This window comes from Siniperca chuatsi, linkage group LG17 (genome assembly GCF_020085105.1).
Source record: "Siniperca chuatsi isolate FFG_IHB_CAS linkage group LG17, ASM2008510v1, whole genome shotgun sequence".
Lineage (NCBI taxonomy): Eukaryota > Metazoa > Chordata > Actinopteri > Centrarchiformes > Sinipercidae > Siniperca > Siniperca chuatsi.
In genome coordinates, this window is record NC_058058.1 from 28,223,512 (window position 1) to 28,237,224 (window position 13,713).

Genomic DNA, 13,713 nt, shown 5'->3' on the forward strand with positions numbered 1-13,713 from the left:
TCCAGTGTGTAACATTTAGGAGGAGCTATTGGCAGAAATTGAATATTATATATATATATAAATAAATATATATATACACATAATTATATTGAATATAATATTTAAGTATGTTTTCATCAGTGTATAATCACCTGAAAATAAGAATCATTGTGTTTTCGTTACCTTAGAATGAGCTGTTTTTATTGACAGAGGGAGCGGGTCCCCTTCCTCGCCATGTTGCACTGCCATTTTTTCTACAGTAGCCCAGAATGGACAAACCAAACACTGGCTCTGGATAGGGCCATTTGCGTTTTTTCGTGGCCACTGTAGTTTCTCCTACACGCTTGGAAGGGGAGGGTGATGCAAGCAGTATTCAAATGACTGCCACTAAATCCTACACACTGGACCATTAAGGTGACACCTGCAGCTTTATTATTTTGGTGCATGGTGTGCTCACATGGTGCATATTCCTAAATAAATGTGTGCCTAATCAAGTTACCACAAATGAATGGTGATTACTAACTAAAACATATACAATTAAAGGAGAAATAGTAGGCCAATAGGGGACCACAGCTCATTTTTACCCCAGACTACAGTTATTATGTGCACTTAATGTGCACACACCTGGCAAAAATACTGAGTACAGTGTAGTACAGTGAAGCAGGTAGATTAGTTTTGCAAAACAAGTCTGGAAGAACCAAGGGCTGGAATCAGAGAGAAAATCACAACCCATGTATAAATATAAACAGAAACCTGGACACACAACAAACCATAGTCAATAAAACATGTTATTGCAATACATTTTTTACTGAGGTATGGAAAAATCTTTTGCTAGAGGAGCTAGCATCAAACTACAGGTGCACTATTTGAAGCTGATATTTACTCTTGACTACATGGCTCCATCTTGTGGAACAATAGAACTAAGAATTAATACTATATTAATTATAATAATACAATAATGATAATAATACAATAACAATTATATATATATATATATATATATATATATATATATATATATATATATATATATATATATATATATATATATAGATTTATTGAATTTAATGTTATTCCTTGTAGTGTGCTGCTGCTGGTTACAAATAAAGTTTTATTTACAAAAAAGGGAGGGCGAGACAAAAGAGGAAGAAGGTGGATGAAGAAAAAGATCCGCCATCTTCGTGAGGTCGACATCTGCAGTGCAGGGGTAATATTTTTAGTATGTATAAATCATAATTTACTCCAGCGTTTACTGAATGTCAGTAGGAACCGAAAACTGTAACTTGCGTCATGTCCATGACGTTTACAACGGTTTAGCTTTGTACAAGCTCCTGGCTAGTTTGTTACATGACCCAAATTAGCGTGGCAAAGTTAGGTGGCAGCAGGAAAACGATGTGTCAGTCGCTGCATGGCAATACAAATTAGTCCGTTTCATTCAAATTTCTCACGAGCGAATGCGCGTAAATTGATAGTTGTTTCAAATCCAGTCGTAACGAGGAGACACAACACTGAAATCACCGGCTACAGCGGTCCACAAAAACAACCTTTCATTGGCTGGATGTAAAAAGTCAAAATATTTACGTCAATTTTCTTTCCTAGCTATTTTGCTTGGCCTTAGGTAACACGCCATACTGTCAAGATTTTTTGCACTTTATTGCTGAATCAAGAACTATACACAAACAAGCCAACAGTGCCATCAAGTGGTGATACAAAAAAAACTGAATCAAGACTTTAAAAAGAAGAACTAATAAATAAGTGAGATTTTAAAATTTGAGATAAAGATGTGATGAATGTTAGATAAATATTACAAATATGAATGGTTTCGACATCTCTCTAATTTAAGGAGCTAGAGATAGTGGCTATATAATGTTCTGTTTCTTTCAAAAATACAGCAAAGACAGTTTTTGTTAGTAAATGTAAATTTGAAATTTTGTCAATAGTCATTGTCTTTCAAAATGTATTGTAGGGCAGCAACTAATGATTTTTCTCAGTATCAGTTAGTCTGCTGATTATTTTACATGATAAAGACAGTAGTCATTGTTATTGTCTTTGTCATGTAGAAAGAAAACTAAATATTTGAAGGAAAGGGAAAATTTTATATTATAATAATATTAATGTAATAATGTTTTTTTTAAATAATAAATGTTACCAGTTTCCTGACCATTAGTCAATAAACTTACAGCATTTCAAGCAGTAGCAGTAGAGGCAGAATTATAATTAGCCAACCCATGACAGCTTTGGGTTCACTTGGTCACTAAGATCATTAAGATCATTTCTCACAAGTCAGTGCTGGGTCAGTCCACTGAAATCCAGATGATGAACTGCTGCTTTTACTATGTGGATTCTCTCTGATTTTGATGCAGTCTCTATTGTAACAGTTACTGCCTCTGCTATTAAAGAGACTAGCCTCCTTCAATCAACCTAACATTTCCATCTCTTGACTGCCCTGAACAGAATCAGAAGAAGAGGGGAAACTCTTTTGCTACAGCAGCTCACTATCACATCAGTGCACACAGGAATAGAAGTACTAAGCAAAAAAATAAAAATAAAAATATAATACATTATAATACAGGTCAGAAAACAAATTAAGTACCAAGTGGGTATAAGTATAAAATAAAATAAGTGTGAAGTACAAGTGGGTTTACCAGTTGATGATAATAATACGGTATAAGGTAATAGTGCATGAACTGCCAAGTTAAGTGTAGCTTATTAAGATTATAATAAGACGGTGGATATTGCACAGCAGTAATAGAGGTATGAATAAATATCAATAAATAGGGAATTTAAAAGAGTATATTGCACGGGAGTATTAACACAGAATATTGCACAATTATGTCATGTATTGCAGAGATGTAATGATCAATGTCCAGTTTAGTGACTTCGGGTCATACAGACTGACACTTAGAGGGAGGAGTTAAAGAGTTTGATGGCCACAGGCAGGAATGACTTCCTGTGGTGCTTTTTTGTGGGATGAGTCTTCCGCTGAAGGTACTCCTTTGTTTGACCAGCACGTCATGGAGTGGGTGGGAGACGCCGTCCAAGATGGCTTGTAGTTTGGCCAGCATCCTCCTCTCTGACACCACCGCCAGAGAGTCCAGCTCCACCCCCACAATGCCACTGGCCTTACGGATCAGTTTGTTGAGCCTGTTAGCGTCCACTACCCTCAGCCTGCTGCCCCAGCATGCAACAGCATACAGGACAGCACTGGCCACCACAGACTCATAAAACATCTTCAGCATTGTCCAGCAGATGTTGAAGGACCTCAGCCTCCTCAGAAAATAGAGGCGGCTCTGGCCCTTCCTGTAAACAGCCTGAGTGTTCTTAGCCCAGTCCAATTTATTGTCCATGTGTACTCCCAGGTACTTGTAATCCTTTACCATGTCCACCCAGACCCCCTGGATGCAAACCGGGGTCACTGGCCTTGGCTCTTCGTAAATCCACAACCAGCTCCTTAGACTTTGTCGCATTGAGCTGCAGATGGTTCTGCTCACATGATGAGACAAAGTTCCCCACCACAGCCCTGTACTCAGTCTCATCACCACCACTGATACATCCCACCACAGCATCAGAAAACTTCTGAAGGTGGCAGGACTCTGTGTGGTAGCTGAAGTCTGTGGTGTAGATGATGAAGAGGAAGGGAGAGAGGACAGTCCCCTGAGGGGCCCCAGTGTTGCTGACCATGCTGTCCGACACACAGTGCTGCAGGCGCACATGCTGTGATTTGTTATAGGGGTGCATTTCTCTTCTCTGCATGATTTCCTCTTTTCTGTTAATCTATGTCAACAGTCTCCGCAAACATGATTTCTGCTTAATAACCATACAATGTCTCACACCTGATGCAGAACATTAATCTGTACAAGCACAATTTGTCCACAATGAGAAGTTGCACCCCTGCACGATGTGCTTCATAGCATCAAACAGCTGACCCACAGCACTCCACTGTAGCCTTTGATAGGACATGACAGTATGTGTTTGTGGAGGGTTACAGTGCAGTGCAGACTATATTGAAAAGTATGCTACTGTGGCACATTGATGTGTACAGTAAGTGAGAAGTCTGGACATGAAAGTGTTGAGCTACAGCTGCTGAACAGCATCTATCAGCTGTGTAAAAATACAGTTGATAGTATTAAGAAGGTGACATTACATGTAATGTTTAATCCTATTAAAGTCCAACTTTTCCAACAGGATATTTTCTGTTTGAGTTTTCTGTTCAGATATAATTCTTGTCAAGCTTGAGTTAACTACATGAGTTAATGACACTTGTCAAAATATATAACTGACTACTTTTTTTCTCTTCACTGTATCACTTTCAGATGCCAAGACATTGCTCAGCAGGTGGCTGCAAATCTCGGGACAACCGTGAGACTCGTAATGCTGGTATCACCTTTCACAAGTGCGCATTTTCCACACTTTGTAGAATGTCAGGGTCATAGGCATCTTTTTCAAGTTCAAGTTTTAAAAACCTGTGGATTTATGTTGTTCCATCTCTATTGTATTCACAATTTACAGTACTTTAATAGCAGTGTTTCCTGCACATTGTCAATTCTTTGGCAGACTAAATTTTAGTTTTGTAACGAATGTAGCTGGTGATTTTGATGTTGTAGCTTTCAACTAGTGCTGAAATGATCTGTCGATAATTCATTAGTTGATAGAAAGTGTTGGAAGCAGGGTTAAGCTGCTTGCCTAGCTCTGCCAAAAATGAATTAATGCACCTTCTAAAAACTCCAAAGCTGTGTTATTTACATTCTATGGAAGCCTATAGGGGACTGTTTTAAAATCAAAATGTAAACTTGAAAATTAAAATGTAATTCCACGATAGCTTTATAATTTTCCACATATGTATTGTGTTATTTGAGAAAAAACATAAAATGCAATAATCCAATGCATTTGCATTTTCATTTTCACATACGTATGGGTGTTCTATTAATTTTCATGTTGACCCCAAAAAAGCATGGTGACGTAAATGTAAATACAATAGACTGGGGGCACTGTTTTGTCTATTGCATTTGAATACTGCCCACTGTACAGCTGGTTTAGTCTTTGAAAATGAAATGTCAAATGCCATTTTCAATTTTAAATTGTTAGAAAATTTCGTTTTCATTTTGAATTAAATATTGCTTGCAAAATGGAAAATAGGGTTACTTTATTTATATTGCATTTTCATTTTCAAATTTGTATTTACATTTGAATATTGTCCACTGTACAGCGGGGTATGACTTATTATTAAATGTCAAACAGCTTTTCCATTTTCATTTTAATATGGTCATAGAACGCCCATACAAGTATGCGGAAATGAAAATTATTATTGCATTTTCATTTTTACTCAGATAACACATACATATGTGGAAAATAATAATGCTATTGTGGAATTTAATTTTCAAGTTAACATTTTCATTTTAATATAGTCCCCTATAGGCTTCCATAACATGCTGTGTTCAACATGATTATATAATGTATAGACATAAATAAAATACATTGAGGTGTTTAGAAACAGCTCAGGCTTAAAGCTATGGGTAACACTTTATTTAAAGGTGGGTTCATAAGACTGACATGACAACGTCATAACCATGACGTGACACCTGTCATGAACATGAAGGAGTCTTTCATTCAGTCAATTATGTCACTTTTAATGCAAAGTCAACATTGTTTGAGTCTTTGTTATGACAACTTGATATTAACCAAGAAAACATAACCTTAAGTCATAAACATGCCATAGCAGATCTAATTATCAAACTATTTAGCTTCACGTTTTAACAAAACATTATACTGTCAAATGTGCTTGGTTTTGACATAGACTGTCATGAGACCATTATAATTGTGTCATGAATAATTCCCTTGACCTCAAGTAATGTGGAACCATTTGGACTTACCAAAGATGTCAGTAATGTTATGATGGCAGTTTGACAACAGAGTACAGTACCAAGGTGATTTATGGAGTTTCCTGATGGACAGATAGCTTTACTTGTTGCTAAAGTAACGTTAGCTAACCTAACCACATTGGTGGTGGTTGAGATGAGTAATGGTAAATGGACTGTACTTATATAACGCCTTTCTAGTTTTTTCCGACTATTCAAAGCGCTTCATGAGTTTCCCCCCCTTCACTGTGAAGCACTTTGGGTATCAAGATAAAACACTAATGTTATATAAATGTAATTCATTATTATTATTCATATAACCACTAACTGCTGCTAATTGTAACTGTATTGTAAAATGCAATGTTAACACATAAAGCTAAATAGTTTCTTTGAGTTAGAATTAGGCCTTCTATGGTCTAACAGTCGTAAACCTTCATAAAAACTCCATATTCAAGACAGGTGTCATGTCATGGTTATGATGGTGTCATGTCAGTCTTATGAACCCACCTTTAAATAAAGTGTTACCGAGCTATGTCTGGCAACAGCAGCATAAACACTAAACTCAAAGTTGTCATTTGCATCATCCAACATATGTAAGGATATCTCCCATATCCATATTTTTATTCTTGTTCACTGTAATGATACGTGTATTTGAATAAGATAGTATCTTTGGAAACAGCTTGTCAATAAACGAAACAACAATTTTGAACATTTCTGAGAGGACTTTGTATTTTTCTATTTTATATACTACAGGTATGCTGAATAAACAGAGGACTGAGAGTACATGACGCCGTTTTCAGTTCAAAAAACAAAAGAACAGAATATTAGACCCTGGCAACATCAGAACCTGGGAACATGCAGTACATATGCACTGTACTGTAGAAAGTGTCGCAATTGTTCAGACTCGGCAACAGGCTTTTTGGTGAACTTAGAGTATTGAGTGACAAATGCGACAACAACATTGAAGGGACAAAATGTTACTTTGATCAGTAACAATTTGTCATTGTGATGGCCAGATTACCAAAAGGAGCAACTCGGAGGAACCTTTGGATCACCAACTCCCACCGTGCAGACTCCTGGGATCCTCAGACTGACTTTGTCTACTTTTGCTCCAAACACTTCACCCCAGAAAGTTTCGAACTGACTGGATGCAGGTCTGTAGACTCAGTCAGGACATTAAAAGATTACAGATCACTAGTTTAACTCACAAATTTTCTGTTATTGACCATTGGTGCAAAATATGAGTCTACTGCTAACGTTCAGATAGCGGTTTAAAATGTGTTTGACCTTTTCACTCACAGTGGGATCAGAAGACTAAAGGAAGATGCATTTCCTACAGTATTTGATTCCTCTTCAACAACCAAATGCAAAAGACCAGGAACACTGCAGAAACCAGAAGACATTCCTGTCAGGTAAACAGAACTGATACAAAGTCAGATGTTCTCATTGCTCATGAGCAATGATGTACCACCCGCCAACCTTTGGTAAGCAGTTCAGAGGTCTCACTTGTGTGCTGTCTCAAGACAGGATATAAAATATTCTGAGCTTGTAAAATGATATTGAGACATGATTTCACATTATTTGTTTTCTACAATCATAGATGGCAAAAAGATCATTACAGGAATTGTAATGCGTTAGTTCCCAGTTCTGGCATTAGTGACTATTTTTGTAAAGGCAATCCACAAAACAATAGACCGAATTTTATTTTATTTTTTATAGTTTGTTACTACAGTGTTTAAAATTCAAATGTGGTTAATGATATAATAATAAACTTTATTTTATATCACTTTTCTTAACAAAGTTAAAAAGTTCTGTGTGACGACCTCTCAGAACGAGGTAGTCTGGAATCTTCAAAACCGGTAGTCAGGCAAAGGATCAGGCAGGCAGAGTCAAACAGGCAGGGAATCGCTGGAAACCTAGGTATGACACACAAGACAATCTGGCAGAGGGTAAGTGGATCTGGGCTGGTATATGAATGAGTGACTGATGAGGGGAATGAGATCCAGGTGTGGAGATGGGTGGGGAAGCTCAGGTGAGGGAACAGGCGGGAGAAAGGTAACTGTAGGGCAGGAGGTAGTGGGAGGATCTGTAATGGCAGGAGAGTTAGTGATAAAGCAGGTAAACACAGGGCAAAAATCATTAAAGATGGTCTCTATTAAGGTGGGCTCGTGACAGCACCTGTCATATATAAAAATATCAACAGGATCACTGCACTCATTCATCTGTGAAGCTGCAGCTGTCATCTTACCCTTAAATGAAGTAGAATGATTTGGATATAATCTCCAGAGAAACACAGATTCTGCCTGTTAGACTACACTCTGATGAAATGATCAAAACTGCCTTCTCCTGGATCTGATGTTATCAAGACCACAGCAAACACACACACACTGTTCATGCAAACATGATAAAATCATCTCATCATCTTTTTTTTTACATATAGAAACACAATGAATGCAGAAGCTTCTATACAGGTCACAGGCCTCCCTGAATGGTTTGATGAGGATGGAAATGATTAATTAATTAATTAATTAATGTTTATATATGCTATAAACTATATGCTAGCCTCCAGATCTCAACCCAACTGAACACCTGTGGGTTTTGGAGTGACGAATGAGGGAAGATGTTTTGGGAAAATGCTGTTCATCCCACCTGTAGAGTTGCAGTAGAGTAACACACTTAATATTGGGTTTGTTGATTGATTAACTTTATTATACCAAAGGGAAATTGATTCACGATGTGAGCACAAAAAAAGGAGAGAAAAGGAGCGTACTCATTAAAACCAACTTAATCTGTATGTGTTACAAGGAAACACTAAAGGAACTGGCAGCCTTTGTCACTTTATCTTTTTTTTCTGTAGGAAGAATGCTGGCTCAGGCGACCAGGAGAACACTCAGCAGGAGACAGACAAGGGTCAAACTTCAGAAGAACCCACAGTTCAGATGTCAGTGGCAGCAGCTGAGGAGACTAATGAAAACATGCCTGCATCTTCTCAAGAGCCGTCAGGGGTGGAGCAGCTCTCACAGCAAGAACGTAGTCCTTCACCACCACTGCTGTCTCGGCCCCTCTCCCCATCACGTTACATGAGGCGCCTGCCCCCTCCTCCAGGCTTCTACCTGTCAAAGGAGCACAGCTATGCTCAGCTCTGCCCCCTGCTGTGGAGGAGACGTTTTGACCAGGCTATTGACTGCTTGGAGAAGGCCTTACGACAGCTGCATGCAGCTAGGCGGAGGGAGAACCGCCTGCGGAGCACTGTGCTAAGGCTCCGTGATAAACGGCTGAAGCAGGCTCTGCTTGTGTCACGAGATGGTTGTAAAAACAGGGGGAGCTGGACACCAGGGGGGGAGAAGAGACAAGGCAAAGGAGGCTCTAACCAGGAGGAGAGTGAGAATGATCCTAAATCTGAGGATACAGGAGTGTTTGAGGACAGATGTGTGGATCAGATAGAGTTGGGGGGTCGTTTTCTTCCAGACACCAACAGCTGGTCTGAGGAGGAGAAGGAATACTGCTTTTACTGTGGAAGAGGACAGGTGCAGGTTGGTGGTCAGGTAGTACGCAGAGTTTCAAAGACTGGGAAAGATGTCCAGCCCACAGTGCATGAGGACTCTCTAAAGATTCAGAGAAGTGTTGAAACCAGTTCTTGTAGCACAGCTCATAATGCCAAAGACATACAGATAGTCAGGTTGGAAAGATCACCTGGGAAAAGCGTAGAAACTAGTGACTCGGATGTAACAAAGTCCCAAGTCCTGCTCCAAATTCAAGGTCAACATGTGATCCCTGCTGGAGGGTCTCCAGCAGTGGCTGATATTCATGAGCAAAGTTTGCAGTTTTTAGGCTCTCAGCAGAAGCTGCAGCTCTCTGACATGTGTGAAGGGGAGACTGAAGCAAGGGGGCAGGAGCATCACCTGGACCTGCAGCAGCAGCTGTTTTGGATTCAGGACGGTGCTGAGGGACAGGTCATTCTGGTGCCTCTCCCTGCTGAAGATGGATTACAAAGCATTCTCAATATGGAGGGAGTCGCTGTTGAAGCACAAACCATACTGGTGTCAGAAGTGGATCTTAAAGGAGACTTGGGACAAATGACAGAGAACAGTGGAGCACTGTCCAGAGTTGAAACAGCCTGTGATGGTGAACATAGTGAGCAGAATTCTGTTATCAACACTGCATCGGTGGAAATGAGAGAAAATGTGAGGGAGAAACTTAAAGAACACCTGGAGGGATTTCACCTTCAGCTGAGCACCGAGTTTGTAAACTGACAGGAAGTTCTGAATGAACCCACCAGTGTCATTTTGTTACCCCAGGTTCAATCACTGAATGATTTGTTTGTGGCAGTATTTTCTGCCAGAATAGTTGAATATGCTGTATGTTGTGTAGACCTAAATGTGACAGCACTTCAGAATCAACTCCACAAGCAGCCAGTTATGACATTGTTGTAGAGCAACAAACCTTTTTGAGAAGCCTTAAAGTCATATTCAGTGCCTAGTCACTTTAGAAAGGTGTGAATCGATGGATAAATGGGTGCTTTTGTGTGACGACCCAAACCAACAAGTGTTGTGTGTGTGTATCACAGCCTAATGTATCTTCCTCCTCTGAGCCTTAGAGCTCCACTGTTGTCCAGAAACTATTAAAACACATCAGTGAGCCGCACTGCTGCACTGGGTGACATGTTCTTTCATCACCATGAACACACACACTGGAGTTTATTCTGACTCAGTCCCCCACACACCGTCCTGCTGCCCCAAATACTCACTAGAGCCCCACATGTGGATTCATCCGCCGCTGAAAATAGTCCCCAACAAATGGACTATTTCCTCCTTTTCCAAACAGCAGTTTGAGGAAATGACTTTTTTAAAGAAACTATATATTTGTGAGTTTTTAAAGATTTGCACCTTCAGTAGGAACCAGTGGGCTTGGAGCTAAGAAAGTCAGAAAGTATTGAGAGATGCATTAACACATTGTTGGTTTTGGACATTTTGTTGACAATTAGAAAAATAAAGAAGAACACCAGAATGACAGGTGTTCTTCTTTTTGATGCACCTAAGGAAAACATTTGCTAATGCAAAATGGTTGAAGATGACCAGGATTCAGCTGCTGAGTGACAGCTGTCACTGAAATGTAATGTAGGTGTCAAGTCATTTCTTTTTTCAGTCAGTTGTTTTTTCATTACCTTCTATGAAATGTGACAGAAGAGAAAATGTGGAGAAGGACCCACAGTGTTCAGAGGCTAGATATGTAGTTTCTGAACATACTGTATCTTACACATACAGTACAGTGTATGTATGGGTGTGGCCTGTAGCTGAAATGAAATGAAAGATTAAGCTGTGCATCTGCCTCCAAAGAAATGTTTTGTTAAGAATATAAATACAATCATTACTAAGGTGTCACTTGGAAACAAGTTACTAGTATGTTGTCATGATTAAAAAAAATACATTGCATTTGCTTTAAGGCAAAAAGATATTTGTAGAGATTTATATTTGTATAATATGATTTCCTTGAAATACCTTCTAAGTTTCACCCTGCTGGGAGGAAATGTTCAATATTACAGATTCTTAACTGCTTCTAGTTCCTGAAAATGTATCTATTCGTGATATACACAATTAGCAGAATCTCCATCATGTGGAAGCACACACTGCCGATGTAAAGCATTATAAGGTAAAAACAGCACAGACACTTGTGTCTGTTTGCAAATTTAAATGATAGAGAAGGAGAACTTGTATACTAAATGACCATCCCTCTAAAACTAAACATTCCTGTAATGTTCCCCAGGCCTTCTGTACTGTCCTTCTCGTTCAATCACCTGGAAAGCTCTGATTCTTTAACCCGGTGAGGTTAAGTCTACCACTGTAATTACTGTTTGACACAACTAAAGATATGCTATATCAATAACATGCTTAAAGTCTCACTCCACTGATTTTACATATCTAGATCTGTTTTCTGACCGTGGTTCGTCCTACTCAGCCTGTGACAGTTGTATGCCTTTTGTGGCTCTGAAGGGGCAGAGAAAATAACCTTGATGATGCCATTGATGTCATCATCTCACCAAGCTGAGGGTTATCTCAGCTTGGTGTAACAGTCAAAGTTGTGAAGTGTACCGTGTATACGAGATGCATGCAGTGTGTTGGGCGGCGCGCCTCTTGTTTTAAACTGAAGTGTAACGTTTGGGTTCAGATCAGAATCAGAAATACTTTATTGATCCCCGAGGGGAAACTCTTTCGTTACAGCTGCTCACTATCACGTCAATGCACACAGGAATAGAAGTACTAATAGAATAGAATAGAAATAATAATAAAATAATTCCGCAAAGAGACAGTTATTTCTAGTAAGAAATTAAGAGATGTGCAAATCAAAATATAATACACCATAATACAGGTAAGATAAATTAAGTACAAAGTGGATATAAAGTATAAAGCTAAAATGAGTGTAAAGTACCAAAGTGGATTTAGAGGTTGATAAGTATGTAACGGTGTAATACAATGTAATAATATAAGTAATAGTGCAATAGTGTTACGTGTGGCCTCTGTTTTGTTCATGTATAATAAAATGGTAGCCTACAACCGGGCTTGGTAAGGTTGATGTGTAAGTTAGTAATAAATGACGAGCATTGTGGAAACCCCAGTACCAGCGTGCTTGTGAGTTTTTGACTATCGTCTTCTTCCACACTCTTCAAGCTACCTCAACCAAGAAATACAGACCCAATCTGTTACATTGGGCTTGGAGACTGCAATTTAATAAAAGAAAGCCTGAAGATGTACAGTTTGAAAGATGTGGGTGTTTTACCAGGCAGGGAGGGTCTAACAAAAATATGCTATTGAGTTGCATTATGGGAAATGTAGGATCCAATGTTTTGGGAGTTTGACTCATACCAGGAACTAAAAGTTAGAGATTTTGACCATTCTGTTTTTAATCTTTCTCACCCCAACTTTATAGAAGTGAAATACTAAATTACTGGTGTACGTAGTATGTTTTGTATTTCAGAGACATAAACAGCTCACCTGGTAAGGTTTAAACAGCTCCCAAAATGTTGGAAATGATGTTTTCTTCAGTGCACTGCCATTTGTGGTGACTTGTAGAGAGCACTTTAATATCATGGGAATGTCCGCTGCTAGCTGAAAGTTTTACATGTGGGGGTGTCTGTGTGTATTGATGTATATGTGTCTGTGTGTGCGTGTATGTGTGGGAACAGCTCAGTGCAGTATCACTGAGGATGAAACAGTGGGAAAGGTTGATGGTCTCATACTGAAACAATTCACTGTGGCCTCTTTGATTGGGTGTGGCATCAACCCTTCCCAGTCACATATTCAAGGCACTGGAGGAGAAGGAAGGGGTGGGGGTGGGGTTCGTCTCTGACCAGTGAAATCATATATTCTGACACACCCTTTGCCCCAAGAACATCAGCTGCTCTCTACAGTATCTGTCACAGCCTGGAAAAAGCTCTCATTTTAGTTCAGGCTGGGGATCTGCTGTCTGCTGGAAATCTGTTGATTCCTTTGCAGTTTTTTTTCTTTAGATAGATTCTTGTGGTGAAGCCTTCCCCTCACTTCTACACCCACCCCACTGACTGTCTGAAGTCATAAAACCAGATAGAAAGAATGTGGTCTTGCCTGTTTCCTTCTCCCTCTCTGTCTCTCCCTCCTTTTTTTATTGAAAAACTATTTTCCAAGAATGTAACTTCAAGGCATTTCCCACAGTGTGAATGTCTCATAGAATCTGGACAGATTTGCATATAAACCGGCATCAAAGATGTCTGGTGTCACATCAACAGTTGGCAGTGAAGAGGTTAACATAGTGACAGTCTGGAAGAAAAGTAGAATACCAGCCTCAACTTGCAGGCAGTTATTGCGCAAAACAACAGTGTCCAACTTTTACTAAAGGTTTCCAGATG

At 39.2% G+C, this 13,713-nt stretch overlaps 1 protein-coding gene across 3 annotated transcripts; it reads left to right on the top strand.

The window, feature by feature from the left end:
• The first annotated feature begins 1,099 nt into the window (after nucleotides 1–1,099).
• Nucleotides 1,100–12,446, top strand: thap7 (THAP domain containing 7). Of its 3 annotated transcripts, none has more exons than XM_044170513.1 (5): nucleotides 1,100–1,186; nucleotides 4,293–4,372; nucleotides 6,851–6,988; nucleotides 7,136–7,246; nucleotides 8,692–12,446. In XM_044170513.1, the coding sequence occupies exons 1-5, from the start codon at nucleotides 1,136–1,138 to the stop codon at nucleotides 10,085–10,087; spliced, it is 1,776 nt and encodes a 591-aa protein (XP_044026448.1). In that variant the 5' UTR covers nucleotides 1,100–1,135; the 3' UTR covers nucleotides 10,088–12,446. The 3 variants fall into 3 exon arrangements, with proteins under 3 accessions (XP_044026448.1, XP_044026449.1, XP_044026450.1); XM_044170514.1 differs by having other exon boundaries at nucleotides 1,163–1,198; XM_044170515.1 differs by lacking the exon at nucleotides 1,100–1,186 and adding an exon at nucleotides 1,228–1,535.
• The last annotated feature ends 1,267 nt before the right edge of the window (nucleotides 12,447–13,713 follow it).